Genomic DNA, 16295 nt, shown 5'->3' on the forward strand with positions numbered 1-16295 from the left:
ACTTGCCCAGGGCTCAACCCAAGGTGTCCTGCCTGGGGCCTGGCTCCTCTGCATCAGGCCAGCTCTAGGGGAGGGGTCCTTATGAAACACCACCTGGACACCCCTCTCTGAAGCTTTCTCCATCACTGCCAGAAGGGAGACCCAGAGTAGTGCCTGAACGACTTGGAAAGGGGCTCCCAGGTGGACAGTTGGGGTTAAATAGCTTGGATGCTTGTCCTGGAATCCTTAAAATCACTCTCAATCCTGATGGAACTGAAGGACGCTGATCAGCTGGGTGTTATTGTGCCAGAAACACCTAACCTTGTTAGTGGCACGTTTGAAAAGGGAAGATCAGACCGTAAAGAATGTGCCTCCAGTGCAGGAGACCTGAGTTTGATCTCTAGGTCGGGAAGATCTCCTGGAGAAGGAAATAGCAATCCACTCCAGTATTCTTGCCTGGAGAATTCAATGCACCACAGAGCCTGGTGCGCCACAGTCCATGGGGTCACAAGGAGTCGGACAGGACTGAGCAACTAACACACACACACACAGTGTCCCGTTGTCTGGGATTTACAAAACCATCTTGTTCTCGGGTCGCGTTTCTACAGTGAGGTACTTGTCACAAGTGCTGCTTGCTTCCACTTACGAGAGTAAGACAGGTTCCCTCTGCAGGCATATCCGAGCTGAAGTGAGAATTAATTTGTGTGTGTGCTCAGTCGCTTCAGTCTTTTCCAACTCTGTGACCCCATGGACTGTAGCCTGTCAGGCTCTGTCCACGGGACTCTCCAGGCAAGAATACTGGAGTGGGTTGCCATGACCTCCTCCAAGGGATCTTCCCAACCCAGGGATGGAACCAGGGTCTCCTGCACTGGCAGGCAGGTTCTTTACCACTAGCACCACCTGGGAAGCCCAATTAATGTTTAAATTAATTAATTTAGATAAAAATGGTAAGGAAGGGGCAGCAGGGCACATGAGTCATACAAGAACTCCACGGTGGCCTCCAAACGATCCACGGGTCTGAAAAGCCAACCTAGGGCGTGAGCTGGGTGTGCAGGCTTCGGTGCACAGGGGCGTGTCTCTGTCTTTGTGTGCAGCATCTGCCTTTTGTCTGTGGAACAAGTGTCCACACGCAGGGGTTTGCGTGTCTGGGGTCTGCGACCCCACTAGGGGTCGGACCGCGCGGACCCTCCGGGCTCTGGAAGCCCTCGCTCATCAGTGCCCGGCGGACGTTCAGCAATCGGTCCCCGGCGAGCTGCGGGCCTCCAGGGGATGGAGATTAAGTGGTGGGGCGGGGGCGGCAGCGCCGCGGCTCGTAGCCAGCGCCGTGACTCAGCACGGGGGGCGGGTCGGCCGGCCGGGCCGGGCCGGGCCGGGCCGGGGCGGGGCGGGGAGGGGCGCGCCCACCGCTATAAGGCTCAGGCCGCCGCCGAGCGCGCTGGAGCCTTGCCGCAGCCGCCACCTTTACCGACTTCCCCGTCTCCAGGAGTGAGTTCCCCGTTGCCTGGGGCTCCCAGGGATTCCGAGGGGGGCGCCCAGGGTGTTTGGGGGGGCAGTTGGGGCTCTCGAGGGGGCGGGCTGGAGCGCCCAGAGCCGGGGATGGGACCCCGGGGAGGACGCGCCGGTGTCGTCTCCCCCGGAACAGGCCTCTCCCGCCGCTAACTGGCTTCTTTGTGCATCCTGCAGTGCCGCCCTACACCATCGTCTACTTCCCGGTTCAAGGTAGGGGCCTGGGACGGCGGGGGTGGGCGGGAGGGGAGCCAGAGGTTGAGGGCTGCAGCCCACACCCCCGTTTTTTCCCCTGGCATCACGTGGCTACTAACTCGAGCCTCCTTCCTGGGCCCCGGAGCTGCCCGGGCTAACGTACTTCTAGCCTCCCGGCCCTGGCCCGCCCCTCCGCCGTGTGCTGTGAGGTCTTCCGAGCAGTCCCCAGCCCCCTTGGCCCCTGCCCAGGGCACTGCCCACCCTCATTGCCCCGTCCTCCCCTCCCTCAGGGCGCTGCGAGGCCATGCGCATGCTGCTGGCCGACCAGGACCAGAGCTGGAAGGAGGAGGTGGTAGCCATGCAAAGCTGGCTGCAGGGCCCACTCAAGGCCTCCTGCGTGAGTACTTTTGTCCCGTCCCCAGCTCAGGAGCTGGACCTTGTGGGGGCGGGTGGGGGGCGCAACACTGGGGTGAGGGGCAGCCGAGCTCAGCGTCTCTGACAGAGCTGTGCGTCCCCCCAGCTGTACGGGCAGCTCCCCAAGTTCCAGGACGGAGACCTCACTCTGTACCAGTCCAATGCCATCCTGCGACACCTGGGCCGCACCCTCGGTGAGTCCTGGCACTGCAAGTGGCTCAGCCCAGGCCGGGGCGGCAGGCATCAGCCAGCCTTCCTGAGCACCTGCTGAGCCTCCTCCATGTCAATCAAATCGCCTAGCCACCCTGTGGAATGGAGGCCTGCGGAGGTTATCTAGGGCTTCCCTGGTAGCTCAGTTGGTAAAGAATTTACCTGCAACGCAGGAGACCCCGGTTCGATTCCTGGGTTGGGAAGATACCCTGGAGAAGGGATAGGCTACCCACTCTAGTATTCTTGGGCTTCCCTTGTGGCTCAGCTGGTAAAGAATCCACCTGCAGTGCTGGAGACCTGGGTTCGATCCCTGGGTTGGGAAGATCCCTGCCTTAGAGCGGGACCACCTGCCCTGAATTCGGAGCGCGGACTCAGCAGACTCAGCCCCTTTCTTCCTGCGCATCCTTCTCTCTCCTGCCTGGCCCAGGTGCACGGGCAGCCACATGGCCTGGCTGCGGTGGGCGGGGCGGGGCGGAGGGGGGTGGGGGTCAGGTTGCCCTGGCTTTCAGGCTCCCACTCACGCCCTCTGCTCTTCTGCCACCCCAGGGCTGTATGGGAAGGACCAGCGGGAGGCGGCCCTGGTGGACATGGTGAATGACGGTGTAGAGGACCTTCGCTGCAAATACGTCTCCCTCATTTACACCAACTACGTAAGTGCAGGCGTGGGGGTGGACATGGAGGACAAAGAAAGAAAGGGGCTTGTTTCCTTCTAACCCTATACCGCCCCCCTCTTGTGGCTCTGGCTGATCCCCGGGGGTGGGAATCAAGAGCCACTGTAGACTGGACACACCCTTCTGCCTCCCTGCCTGGGGGAGGGACTGGTCAGGTAGCAGGCCATGGCAGAACGGTGCTAGGACAGGAGACGACCAGCCAGAGATGGTTCCCTAATCCTCAGCCCGGGGAAGTCAGGAGGGCTTCCTGGAGCAGGTGCAGAAGGAGGAGCTTCTGGAAGGGATGCTGGTACTTTCGGATGCACGAAGTGTGCAGGCACAGGGCACATCTGGGCACTTGGGAGCAGTTTTGCAGAGGCAGGGTGTGCCTCAGTGTGTGTGCGAAGGAGAGTGTCAGGAGATGGATGGAGCTGGAGGGACAGCAGGCCTGCTCCTGAAGGCCTCGGCCAGCTGGCTTGGAGATGCTCTTTGGGGAGTCTAAGCAGGGCAGTGTCTGTGCGATCTGGAAAGATCCTGTGAGGCTTTTGCAAGGCTGGGGAATGATCATGACAAGAGTGGACTAGAGAAGACTCAGCCTCTGAAATGGACAGGATGTGGCAATAGCCTGGGGTAGGGAGTGAGGAGAGGAGGGTGGGGCTGGGCGAGTGGCCATCCTCTCATCCCCCGGGGCGGAGGACGGGACGGGGACGGCAGCAGGCCAGAGCCAGGAGGATGATACCCAGTGGCCTCTCTCTGGCAGGAGGCGGGCAAGGAGGACTATGTGAAGGCGCTGCCCCAGCACCTGAAGCCTTTCGAGACTCTGCTGTCCCAGAACAAGGGTGGCCAGGCCTTCATTGTGGGCGACCAGGTGAGCTGGCCCTGCCCCGCCCCTTCTGCACCCCGCTCTGTCCAGATGGCACAGCTATGCAGAGACAGCACGGGAGTCATGGGTTCAGCGAAGCTGGGGACTGCCTTGGGCACCCTCCCCCCCAACTCTCACGCCCCCTGAGTCCCATCCTGCTCTGCCCTACAGATCTCCTTTGCGGATTACAACCTGCTGGACCTGCTTCGGATTCACCAAGTCCTGGCCCCCAGCTGTCTGGACTCCTTCCCCCTGCTCTCAGCCTACGTGGCCCGCCTCAACTCCCGGCCCAAGCTCAAGGCCTTCCTGGCCTCCCCGGAGCACATGAATCGGCCCATCAACGGCAATGGGAAACAGTGAGGGCTTGCGGCACTCTCTGCGCGAGGCAGGGGGCTGCCTGCTTCCCTTTCCCCAGGACCAATAAAACTTCCAAGAGAAAAGCAGTGAGCCTTGAGTTTTCTTGGCAGGGACCTCCCTGATCCTCTTGGGCTCTCAGGTTTGGGGAGGGCCAGGGCAACTGGCTGGGATGCTGCTGCTGCTGCTACGTTGCTTCAGTCGTGTCCAACTCTGTGCGACCCCACAGCCCACCAGGCTCCCCCGTCCCTGGGATTCTCCAGGCAAGAACACTGGAGTGGGTTGCCATTTCCTTCTCCAATGCATGAAAGTGAAAAGTGAAAGTGAAGTCACTCAGTCGTGTCCGACTCTTAGCGACCCCATGGACTGCAGCCTACCAGGCTCCTCCGTCCATGGGATTTTCCAGGCAAGAGTACTGGAGTGGGGTACCATTGCCTTCTCCGGGATACTTGGATCCTAAAACACAATCAGGCTTCCCTGGTGGATCAAACAGGAAAGAATCTGCCTCATATGTGGGAGACCCAGGTTTGATCCCTGGGTGAGGATGATCCCCTGAAGGAGGGAATGGCAACCCACTCCACTATTCTTGCCTGGAGAATCCCAGGGACAGAGGAGACTGGTGAGCTACAGTCCCTGGGATCGAAGAGTCAGATGTGACTGAGCAACTAACACTTTCGCTTTCAAAACATAATCGGTGTCTTCCTGAAGCCCTTGGGTTGGTCTGTGTTTACTGAACTCCAGAAACAAAGAGGGGAAAGAAAAAAAAAAAAAAAGGAAGAGAAATTAACTATGGTCCCTGTCCTGGATGTCCACACAGTCTAGAGAGACAGGCTCACTTAAATAAACATGTTTTCTGGTCTCAGCCAGCCACCTGCCGGAGGGCCCCTGTGCAGGACAGCAGGAGCTCAGGGGCCCTTGACCGAGAGGAGAGATGTGGAGAGGAGCTGAGTGGCTCAGAGCAGCCCTGGCTGGGGCGGTGGGAGGGTCAGTCATGTGTGCTCAGGTGCGGCTCTCCTTGCTTCCCTGTGCATTCCAGGCATGGGAGCAGCACAGTGATCCAGGTGGCTTGCCTACTGCCTTCTCTTCCCATCCTTGTTAGCTGGGCAGAGAGAACAGCCCAGCCTGGGTGAGCTGGCTGTGGGGTGTCCACGGTGGGGGGTGGGCATTGGGGTGCAAATAGCTTAGGGCTCTCGGGGCTCCCAGGAATGGCTGGAGGGAAGGGGCCATGGGCAGCCCCCTGTAGTTCAGCCTGGAGGAGAAGACCCTTCTCTGGGAAGCCTTGCCCAGCATCAGAGCTTCCTGCTCAAAGTAGGAAATCTGACCTCTCAGGAAGTCTACCTCTCATTTCTTTTTTAAAGTAATTTTTTAAATTAATTTTTTTTTTTTAACCTTGTCTGTGCTGGGTCTTCCGTGTGGCGCACGTTTTCTCAAGTTGCGGGCTCAGTTGCCCTGCGGCATGTGGGTTCTTAGTTCCCAGGCCGGGGATGGAACCCGCATCTCCTGTTTTGGAAGGTACATGCTTAACCACTGGACCACCAGGGAAGTCCCAGCTTCTCTTGTTTCTTATGAGAGGACTCATAACAGGTTGAGACGTCCAGGAAATGTCACTTGAGGGCCCAGGGGGAGGCCTCTGAGTGGTGACTAAGGTGACCTGCCTACATGCTGCAGGGATGGTGGTCTGACAGAGAAATACCTGCATGCACCCATTCCACACCCAGAGGCCCTACGTAGGGGCCATTCGTGGTGTCAGAGCAGGTGTGGCTCCAGCATCAGGACGGAATGCCTGACACCCTTGGGGAGGCCTGGGAGCACAGAATGGCTGAGAGCAGTGCCATTGGGTGGGTGGCTGGGGAACCTGACTAGAGGCCGGAACAGGCACTGCCAGTTGGGGACTTTGGGTTGAGGGAGTGTGGATCAAAACTGAAGAGGCATTCATCCCCCAGCCCTCTATAGCTGCCCTTGCAAATAATGATAATTGTTAAAGCTTATCAAGTCCCTTGGATGCCAGGCATCATACTAAATGCTTCAGTATATATGATCTTTAATTCTTACCACCCTTGAGTAGGTACGCTTATCCCTATTTATGGATGAGAAACTGAATCACAGAAAGTTTAAGTAACTTGTTGATGTGTGAACAAAGGCGCTAGCAAGATTATTCATTTTATTGCTTGTGATCACATGCAGGTTGAAAACACCAGGTGTCCATCAACAGGAGACTGGCTGAGCACACTCGGCGCACACACAATGGCTCTTGCTGGTGCGCCGTGGATTTTACTGCTGTGAAAAAGAGAAAGGAGGTCAGGATTAGACTCTTACGGAGTACAGGAGGCTGGGCCAACAGTGAAGCCCTCTTTGCGAGACTTTTTCTATTGCACATCCATAACGTGGGAAAATCAAACTTCCCTGTCCCCTCTGCAGTGGGAGGGGCCAGATAACAGGTTCTGATGCTGGACTGTGGGTAGAGTGGGTAATTCACTTCCAAGGACAGCATAGAGCAAGGCATGTGGAGTGGCTGAGCAGAGGCCTTGTGGTTTTACACTGCTGGCATTTTCTTTTTAATTTTTTAAATTTATGACTGCATCGGGTTTTAGTTGGAGTGTGCAGGCTTCTCTCTGGTTGAAGAGCATGGGCTCAGTTGCTCTGAGACTTGTGGGATCCTAGTTCTCTGACCAGGCATCGAACTCACGTCCCCTGCATTGTAGAGTGGATTCTTAACCACAGGACCACCAGGCAAGTCCCACTACCGGCATTTTCGAGTTGCAGCGTAATTGACCCAACCTGTCTGGTCTACCCTTTACTCTCAGCTCAGGCGAAGGGAATCCAGTCAGCTCCCACCTTTGTCCTGCCTCTGAAAGGGATCAGGGGAGGAGAGAGGGCTGTGACCCGGGGGTATTCTCCCTAGCCCAGGACTAGGTCCCTAAGGCTCTCTCAGATCAGGCCCTGAGAGCTGTCAGTGATGGAGAAATGTCTGAGAAAATGTCTATCTGGAGGGCGGTTGGGAGGAAGACACCAAGCTGATCAGAGCGACTAAAGGGCACAGCCCTCTCCTTGGCATGGACATTCGGCTACAGGGCCAAAGTGGGATAGAGTTTGGCCTCTGGGGAGAGCAAAGGATGGTTTCAGAGCTGGGCTGGGCTGCTCCCTCTGCCAGGGAGCTCAGTGCACTTGCACACCTAGTCCATCGCCCCCGTGGACGAACAGAGACTATCGGTGCTCCAGCACCTCCTGACCGCAGCACCTCCGTCAGCTCTCTTTCGGAAACCCCACTTTCCTCCTAGCTGGTTCTAGCAGCCCTCTGGGAAAGTGAAGACCAGCAAATGAGAACAAGCGGTGGGTGTCCTCAGGGCAGGGAGTGCTCCAGCAAGGGAGTCAGCCACAGCCACTTGATTGGCAGAGCTCAAAGGCAGGCAGAGGAGTGGGAAAGCCTATGGGGTTGAAAAGGGGAGACTCAGGTGTGCCCTGAATGGAGGCTGTCGGCCTGGGGTGCTCTGGGCGGGCTGACTGGAAGTGGGGCATCCTATGTCACTGCTTAGGGGAGCAGATTTGGCTTCCTCTGGTTGGTCCTAAGTTGGAAGGTGATGGTTAAGTTGCTCCGTCGTGTCCCCGACTTTTGTGACCCCGTGGACTGTAGCCCGCCAGGCTCCTCTCTCCATGGGATTCTCCAGGCAAGAATACTGGAGTTGGTTGCCACTTCCTTCTCCAGGGGATCTTCCTGACCCAGGGATCGAACCCAGGTCTCCTACACTGCAGGCAGATTCTTTACCCACTGAGCTATGAGGGAAACCCCCTAAGTTGGAAGAGGGGATGAAAATTAAGGAAGCAGTCACTTATTGGGGCAATTATTACAAGGGTTATCCTAAATCATCCTAGAGATAGTCATCAGGCTTCCTACAAGTCTGACCTATTGTGGGGTGGCTTCCTGTCTGGTTATTGTAAATAAGAGGTTGGTTTTCAGGCAGGTCGCTGCAGGCCATGGGTCAGATTCTACTTCCATATATAGTCTGGCCATTGTCTGTTGTGTCTTCAGTCTCCTCTGCAGAGAGATGACCCACCCATAGCAACTGGAAGCCTTTTCCTCTGTCATCTTCCTCCTCGAGTGGAGAAATCCTGTTGGGAGAAAGCAGGAGCCCTCACAGTCTCTTTCCAGGAACAGTTCTTGGCTCATTTCTGGGCCCTGGAGGAGACTGAATACTCAGGGCACCAGAGGATCAGTCTGACTTGCCCCTGAGAACACCAAGACAGAGATGGTGTGCTAAAGGGCACTGCTTCCATTGCACGTGGTTACTGAGGGACCCGGGAAGCTGTAGGAGTTGGTGATTCACGTTGCCAACATGCCTATACCCGCCCCACTCAGCCTGGAGGGCCCTGGGGGCTAAGAAAGAGCTGGGCTTCTGGCTGGGGTGGGCCTCCCTGAAGGACCCTGGAGAAGGATGCTCTCCAAGGAAGAACTTTGGGTGGCACCTCTCACTGCCCACTTTGCCAGGAAAAGAGAGAAGGCCAAGGTCAGCGTCCAGAGTCCAGGGCAGAGGCCAGTGATCAGGAACTTGGAGTGGGCAAGATCAGGGGGTGGGGGTGAGCAAGACTGGGGGTTGGGGGGTGGGTAAGATTGAGGGGGTGGGGGGATGGTGGCGTTGAGGCTGTTGACATAAAGGGTTAAGGGAGGACCTTAGGGTGGCTGGTGGGATCACCCTGCTGCAGGAAAAGAGCTCCGAACAATTGGAGGCGCTGACCTCTAGAAGGTTCTTGGCTTCCTCCCTCCCCAGCTGACTCAGTCCCAGTGGGTTTCGAGGCACCTACTGCAGCAGTGCAAACTTGGTGGCATCACCCTACATCAGGAATCCAGGCCTGGCGGAGATCTGGGTTGGCCTCCTGCTCTTGGCGACAGGCAGTGGGCAAGGCTGGCAGCCTGCGAGCCCTAGCACCGGCCCCCAAGCTCCGCCTGCATCACCAGGCCGGCTCCAGCTGGAGCATGTGCAGAGGGGGCATCCGTGAGAAATGGAAACTGAGCCGATGGCCGCAATCCTGCCACACAGATCACAGTCCCCTCGATCACCTGGTTGCTGTTGTTCAGTCGTGACTCTGCGACCCCATGGACTGTAGGAGGCAGACCTGCTTCCCGGCCCTTCACTATCTCCCGGAGTTTACTCAAACTCCTGAACTTCTGAACTTCCGTCAAACTTCCTGCTCAATCATAATACCGCAAATCCACAGACAATGATGGCCAGATACTTGAGAGAAATCTCTAGCATAAAAAAGATAACAATGAATAGGAGGGAGAAAGGAACTCGGAGAAGGCAGAGACTGTGCATGAGAAAACTGGAGTTAAAAATAAACTTTAATGATTATCTTCAGGGAGATAAGAAAAGTTACTAACTCAGAAGATTGATGATGGTGGTGGTGTTCAGTTGCTCAGTCTCGTATGCCTCTTTCTGACCCCATGAACTGCAGCACTCCAGGCTTCCCTGTTCTTCACTTCCCTGTTCTTCTCCCAGTTTGCTCAAGCTCATATCCATTGAGTCCGTGATGCCATCCAACCATCTTGTCATCTGTCACTTTTTCTCTTCCTGCCTTCAATCTTTCCCAGCATCAGGGTCTCTTCCAGTGAGTCAGCTCTTCACATCAAGTGGCCAAAGTATTGGAGTTTTAGCTTCCGCATCAGTCCTTCCCATGAATATTCAGGGTTGGTTTCCTTTAGGATTGACTGGTTTTATCTCCTTGCAGTCCAGGGGACCCGGAAGATAAACTGAGGCTATTAAAAAAGAACGTTCACTGGGACTTCTCTGGAGGTCCAGTGGTTAAAACTGGATCAGCTTTCATTGCAGGGAGTGTGGGTTCAATCCCTGGTCAGGAGATGTGCAAGCCACATGGTGTGACCAAAACAAAACAAACAAAAAAGTTCTCAAAAAGGAAAGTACTTTTTAAAAAAAACCTAAAATATGATAACAGAAATGAAAAATCTCAGAAAATAAAGTTGAAAAAAGAAGACTCTTAAGAGTCCTTTAGACTGCAAGGAAATCCAACCAGTCCATCCTAAAGGAAATCAGTCCTGAATATTCATTGGAAGGACTGACGCTGAAACTCCAATACTTTGGCCACCTGATGCAAAGAAAGGACTCACTGGAAAAGACCCCGATGCTGGGAAAGATTGAAGGCAGAAGGAGAAGGAGATGACAGAGGATGAGATGGTTGGATGACATCACCTACTCAATGGACATGAGTTTGAGTAAACTCCGGGAGCTGGTGATGGACAGGGAGGCTGGAGTGCTGCAGTCCATGGGGTTGCAAAGAGTCGGACACGACTGAGCAGCTGAACTGAACTGGTGCTTTATATCTAGTCAGTCATTTCCTCTTCCTTGGCACAGAGCCCCCTTGTATCTGGACGCAGCGGAAGTGACGAGTGTTGCTCCAGGGCTGGGCAGTGGGAGCAGGTGTTTCTTCATCCCTGCTCCCTCCTTCCCCTCCCTCTCTCTCCAGCTCTGTTCTCTCCACCTGCGCTTTCTCTGTGGCAGCCTCAGGACCTTTGACACAATGACTGGAGTGAGCGTTTCCAGAGACACCACAAAGCTGTGTGACCTTCTTGAACTTAGCCTGGGAAGCCCCACTGTGTGGCATCCTCTGTCTTCACTGAGGCAACAGCAAGGACCTGCCCAGCTTCATGGGAGGGCACGGAGATGCCTAAGTGTCAAAGCACTTGTTTCGTCATCACCACAAGATAAGATGCAGTTTCAAGTTCTTTATGCCTTGTGTGTGGTGTTCCTCTCTCTTCGCAAGGTTGCATTTGCCTCCTGGGGGCCCTGGAATTTCACGGTTGGCTCGCCTATCAGTCTTGGGTCCGTTTTCATTCAATGTGCGGGGTACTTATTATGCTTTTCAACCTGACAGCTCATCTTCTTCAGGCCTGAGAATATGTATTATTCATCTGATAAGTGAAAGTGACTCAGTTGTGTCAAACTCTTTGCGACCCCATGGACTCTACAATCCCTAGAATTCTCCAGGCCAGAATACTGGAGTGGGTAGCCTTTCCCTTCTCCAGGGGATCTTCCCAACCAAGGGATCGAACCCAGGTCTCCCGCACTGCAGGCAGATTCCTTACCAGCTGAGCCACAAGGGAAGCGCATTCATCTGATAATCTGTCCCCTACTATTTTTTCCCTTGTCTCTCTCCCTTTCTAGATTTCCTCACTAATACTCTATTTTTCTCATTTTTCCATGCTTTTATCTTTTCTATTTTTATGCATATTTTTCAACTTTCAGTTCAGTTCAGTTCAGTCGCTCAGTCATGTCTGACTCTTTGCAACCCCATGGACTGCAGCACACCAGGCCTCCCTGTCCATTACCAACGCCCGGCGCTGGCTCTTCCCATCAGGAGGCCAAAGCATTGAAGCTTCAGCTTTAGCATCAGTCTTTCCAATGAATATTCAGGACTGATTTCCTTTAGGAGGGACTGGTTTGATCTTGCTTAAGATCTCTGCATATACAGGAGCCTGGTGTGTAATGGCAGTAGCATCACAAATGTCTGAAGAGTTGCTTAGTAAAACTGATTTACTGTATTGAGAAAAATGAGTGGCTTCTTAGCTCATGCCATTTACAACAATAAACTCCAGATAGATCAGTGGTTCCCAATTAGGGGTGATTTTGTCCCCCAGATTATGCTTGACCAAGTCTAGAGATATTTTTGTATCCCGCCATTCAACTCTGATGTATTTAACCAAGAGAAATGGAATTATGTGTCCACAAAAGACCTGTGAATGTTCATAGAGGCTTTACTCATCACAGCCAAGAACTGGAAACAACCCAAACAGCCATCAACTGACGAGTGGGACTTTTTAATTGTGTAGAGATATTTTTGTTGCCACAACTTATGGTGTGCTGCTGGCACTTAGGGATGCGGCCAAACATCTTATAATGCACAGGAAAGCCACCCACAACAAAAAATTGTACAGCCCCAGATGTCCATAGTATCAAGGTTCAAAAACACTGCCATAGGGCTCACTTATGTGTGAACAAGAAACATAAAATACCAACAAAAAAAATATAAGATTTTTCATTGTGACCTTGGACTGGGGATGAATTCCTTAAATGAGGCCCTCAAATGAATGAACTTGACTAGATCAAGACTCAGGATCTCTCAGGGACTTCCCTGGTCGTCCAGTGCTTAAGACCCCAGGCTTCCACTGCAGGGAGCATGGGTTCAGTCCCCGGGCAGATAAGGAAGATCCTGCATGCTGTGTAGTGCAGCCAAAAAAAAAAAAACCAACTCAGGATTTCTCTTGTACGAGGATAGCTACTATTATCAGTTATTAGAGAGATGATAAAGGAGATATATTTGGACCATCTGACGGCCAGAGGGGGCCCAGTGGTTTCTGATGTTGCAGATGGTGTTCCCACAAATCTTTCAGAATCCCCTCAAAGCCACAAAAAGCATAAAAAGCAAACACACACTCCATCTCTCATGTTGGCAGGAAACATCTGAAGTGTTTATAGTTATGAGCTTCTATGCACCAAATCACATACCCTGACTTTCATAAACAGAAAGCTGATGGGAAGATAGAGACTGAGACATCTGGAAACAACAAATGTCAAACTCTGCAATAAGGAAACAGAGAAGGCACTGTCCTTTCAACTGTTCTTGGGATATTTGCTTCAATAACTATATATCATGGCTCAGAGAAAGTTTTACAACATTCCAGAGGGAGAGAAAGAAACAGTACAGACAACAGTCTCTCCTTATAAGTGATAAAATGAAAAAAAATAACTCAGGAAACACAAAGACCCTAATGTTTATAGATATAATATTTATATTTATAAGTATATTTATAAATCTCTCTTAAAATGACATGTCAAGAAAGAAACCGAGGGCTCTCCTGGTGGCTCAGTGGTAAAGAATCCTCCTTATCAATGCAGGAGACATGGGTTTGATCCCTGATCTGGAAAGATCCTACATGGCACAGGAGCTGAGAGAAAATCCCTCAGCCTGGGAGCCACAGCTATGGAGCCCACGTGCTGCCAGCGCCCACACCCTAGAGCCCACACTCCACAGTAAGAGAAGCCACCGCAATGGGAAGCCTGCACGCTGCAATGAAGACCCAGCACAGCCAAAAATAAATACTGCTGCTGCTAAGTCGCTTCAGTCGTGTCCGACTCTGTGCGACCCCATAAACGGCAGCCCACCAGGCCCCGCCATCCCTGGGATTCTCCAGGCAAGAACACTGGAGTGGGTTGCCATTTCCTCCTCCAATGCATGAAAGTGAAAAGTGAAAGTGAAGTCGCTCAGTCGTGTCCGACTCTTAGCGACCCCATGGACTGCAGCCTACCAGGCTCCTCCGTCCATGGGATTCTCCAGGCAAGAGTACTGGAGTGGGGTGCCATTGCCTTCTCCCAAAATAAATACAAATAACTTTATGCTATAAGTAAAATTTCAAAAAAAAAAAAAAAAGGAATAGAAATCAAAGTGGCAGAACTTCTAGAAAATGATGATAAAGAAGCACAATATGTCGGAAGCCTGGTCTCCTTGTCTTGATCACTCTAGCTTTATAACTAATCTTACTCTCTGGCAGATCTCCCCTCAATTCTTTTGTTCATCTTCAAGATGAGGCTGGCTATCCTGGGCCCTTTGTTCTTCTATATCCATTTTATTTATTTAAAAAAAATATTTATTTATTTGGCTGCACTGGATCTTTAGTTACAGCCTGCAAACCCTGGCCCCCTGCATTGGGAACATGGAGTCTTAGCCCCTGGACCACCAGGGAAGACCCTGTATCCATTTTGGAACCAGTTTTCCCAGCTCTATGAAAAGCCTTGATGGGATTTTGATTGGAATTGCAATGAGTTTGTAGATTAACTTGGAAAGATGTGACATCTTTATGATATTAAGTCAACCCACCTGGTAAAGTCTCCTGAGCAGCTGCGGCTCTGGCTGGAGGCAGAGGGAACGTGGGATTCGGGAAGGAGGAAGGAAGCCATAAATACTGGCTATGGCGTCATGACCGTTGCAGCGGCGCCCCCGACCATGTGTCCTTCATGGCTCTGAGTTCTGTATATTGGGAGGAAATTGTCTTTGGAAGGTGCAAAGTGGTCATGGGAGGAAGAACATGTAACAGAAGATGAACGGCTCAATCTGTTTCTAATAAACACTCAACAGGTTTTGCTTTTTGCTGATTTATAAGGTAGGTCCTGGCATTTCTAAAAACTGAAACTTGAGTCTCGTATTTCTAAAGGCTTGGGATTAGTCGAGGGGTGTGTAAGCTCTTCCTGGTGTCTGTCATCCCAAATAGCAGTCAAGGGCTACATGGGGCAAAAAAGAAACTAGAGCTCTTGTGTTAAGGGCCAGAGGGGGTGTAGGCAGAATGCCAAGGGGCAACGTGAAGACAGGAAAGGGGCTGACACGGAGACCCTGCAGATACCTCGACCTGATCCACCAGGTGTCTGAGTATGCGTCTGCCGCCAAGGAGGTGCTGGGGTGGGTGGGCCGAGGGGACTGTATTGATCCCTGGGGCTGAGACTTCACAGGTGCTCCCTGATGGAGGCTGCAGATGGTGCCCAGGGCTTCAGGACCACTATAAGCCAAAGAGGGACCCTGGGACCCTGGTAGGCCGACAGGTTCTCACTCCAGGACCAGACGGTCTGCAGGGCATGTGTGGGCGCTCTGCCCTGGAGAGCAGGGAGGGAGGCTGGGTCATGTGAGCCGTTAATTACGCTGCTCGCGCTCACCTTGTCCCGTGTGTGCCTCACCAGCGAAGGCTGACTGATTTTCTCAAGTTTAAATTAGTGGTAAAAAAATAGGGAGCTATCCAGTTGAAGATATTAGAGTAGAACCGAAGATGCACCGTTTCCCTCTCAAAGAAACAGAGAAGGGGAAAAAAGCGTTAGTAATGACATGCCAATCACATAGAAATGAACAAGGGAATTCTGTGTAGACTCGAAATAAGGCTCTCTTTGAAGGAAAGAAATAGGAAGAAACCCCCAGCCTGGGGTGGGAGCTGAAGCCTTGTGACTTAGCCAGGAAGCGGGAACACGGCCAAGCTGAACGCACAGGGCCTGGGGCCAAGTCTTCAGTCTGTAACCCGTGCTGGTGAACAAGGCTGAGAGGCTTCAGTGATGGAGGCCAGGTCTCCACCAAGAGCATGAAGCATGGTGCCAGAAATGCCCTCTCTGCCAGGTCATAAACAGGGCCAACCCAGAAAACAGGGATGCAGAACTTGTGATAGAGGTAAGTACAGAGAGACGCAGGACCACCTGTTTTTGTTTCAATTCAGCAGGAGGATAGACGTATAGATTAGCTTTTGCTGGAAAAGGAAATTTCCATCAGTGTTAAAAATGTAAGGGAAACCACTAAAAATAGAAATAAAATGTATAACTTTGAAACCAATACTGGGGAAGAAGGGAATAGCACAAAGAAAATTCAATTAATTCAATAGAAGTTCAGAAAAAAGATGAAAAAGAAATCAAGAGAAAGAATGCTAAGTAGAAAACATAATATAATATGGCAGATATATGTTCCAGTGGAAATACCAATAAATGTAAATAGGTCAGACTCTTTTTAAAAGACAGTGACATTGGGTTAAAGTAAAACAAAACGAAAATTTAAATATGGGTTGTTTTTAAAGTCATCCCTAAAACAAGAGAAAGATGGAAAATAAAAAGAAAAGATCCCAGGGGTTTCCCTAGTGTTCCAGTGGCTAAGACCATATTCCCAATGCAGGGCTAACAGGTTCTATTGCTGGTCAGGGAACTAGGATCCCTTATGTCACATGGCACAGCCGAAAAAAGAAAGAAAGAAAGAAAAGAAAAACCCAAATACTAATGAAAAGAAAGCTTAGGTAGCAATAGTAATATCAGAGACCCTAGACCTCAAGGCAAAATCGTTAAAAGCAGAGAAATATTTTATATTAGAAAAAGGGACAATCCATGAAGAAAACAGTCTTTAAAATATAGGTGTTCAAAACTGACTCAAGGAAATAAACAAATGGCCATAAAAGAAATGGAAACAGTGGTCAGATCACCCCTAAGCAGAGGCCCCAGGTCCAGATGGCCTTACGGTGAGTCCTAGTGATGCTTCAGGAAACGATGACTTTTACCCTCAGAAAACTTGTGCAAATGGGAAAAGAGGGAAAGGGGCACGCCACA

At 52.1% G+C, this 16295-nt stretch overlaps 1 protein-coding gene and 1 long non-coding RNA gene across 3 annotated transcripts; one reads left to right on the top strand and one right to left on the bottom strand.

The window, feature by feature from the left end:
* The first annotated feature begins 1339 nt into the window (after positions 1-1339).
* LOC102395607 (glutathione S-transferase P) lies at positions 1340-4256 on the top strand. The gene is made up of 7 exons (XM_025286789.3): positions 1340-1464; positions 1663-1698; positions 1971-2077; positions 2201-2288; positions 2851-2954; positions 3715-3822; positions 3988-4256. Coding segments are annotated over exons 1-7 (633 nt in total). The 5' UTR covers positions 1340-1463; the 3' UTR covers positions 4177-4256.
* Positions 4257-6313: 2057 nt separating this feature from the next.
* Positions 6314-14857, bottom strand: LOC123333827. 2 transcript variants are annotated; one of them, XR_006551444.2, is made up of 3 exons: positions 14573-14856; positions 14053-14202; positions 6314-6447 (listed from the first exon to the last, which is right to left on the bottom strand). It is a non-coding gene; the product is annotated as an uncharacterized LOC123333827 (long non-coding RNA). The 2 variants fall into 2 exon arrangements; XR_006551445.2 differs by lacking the exon at positions 6314-6447 and adding an exon at positions 8147-8277 and having other exon boundaries at positions 14573-14857.
* Between the last annotated feature and the right edge of the window lie 1438 nt (positions 14858-16295).

The sequence above is a fragment of the Bubalus bubalis genome, chromosome 5, assembly GCF_019923935.1.
Source record: "Bubalus bubalis isolate 160015118507 breed Murrah chromosome 5, NDDB_SH_1, whole genome shotgun sequence".
NCBI lineage: Eukaryota > Metazoa > Chordata > Mammalia > Artiodactyla > Bovidae > Bubalus > Bubalus bubalis.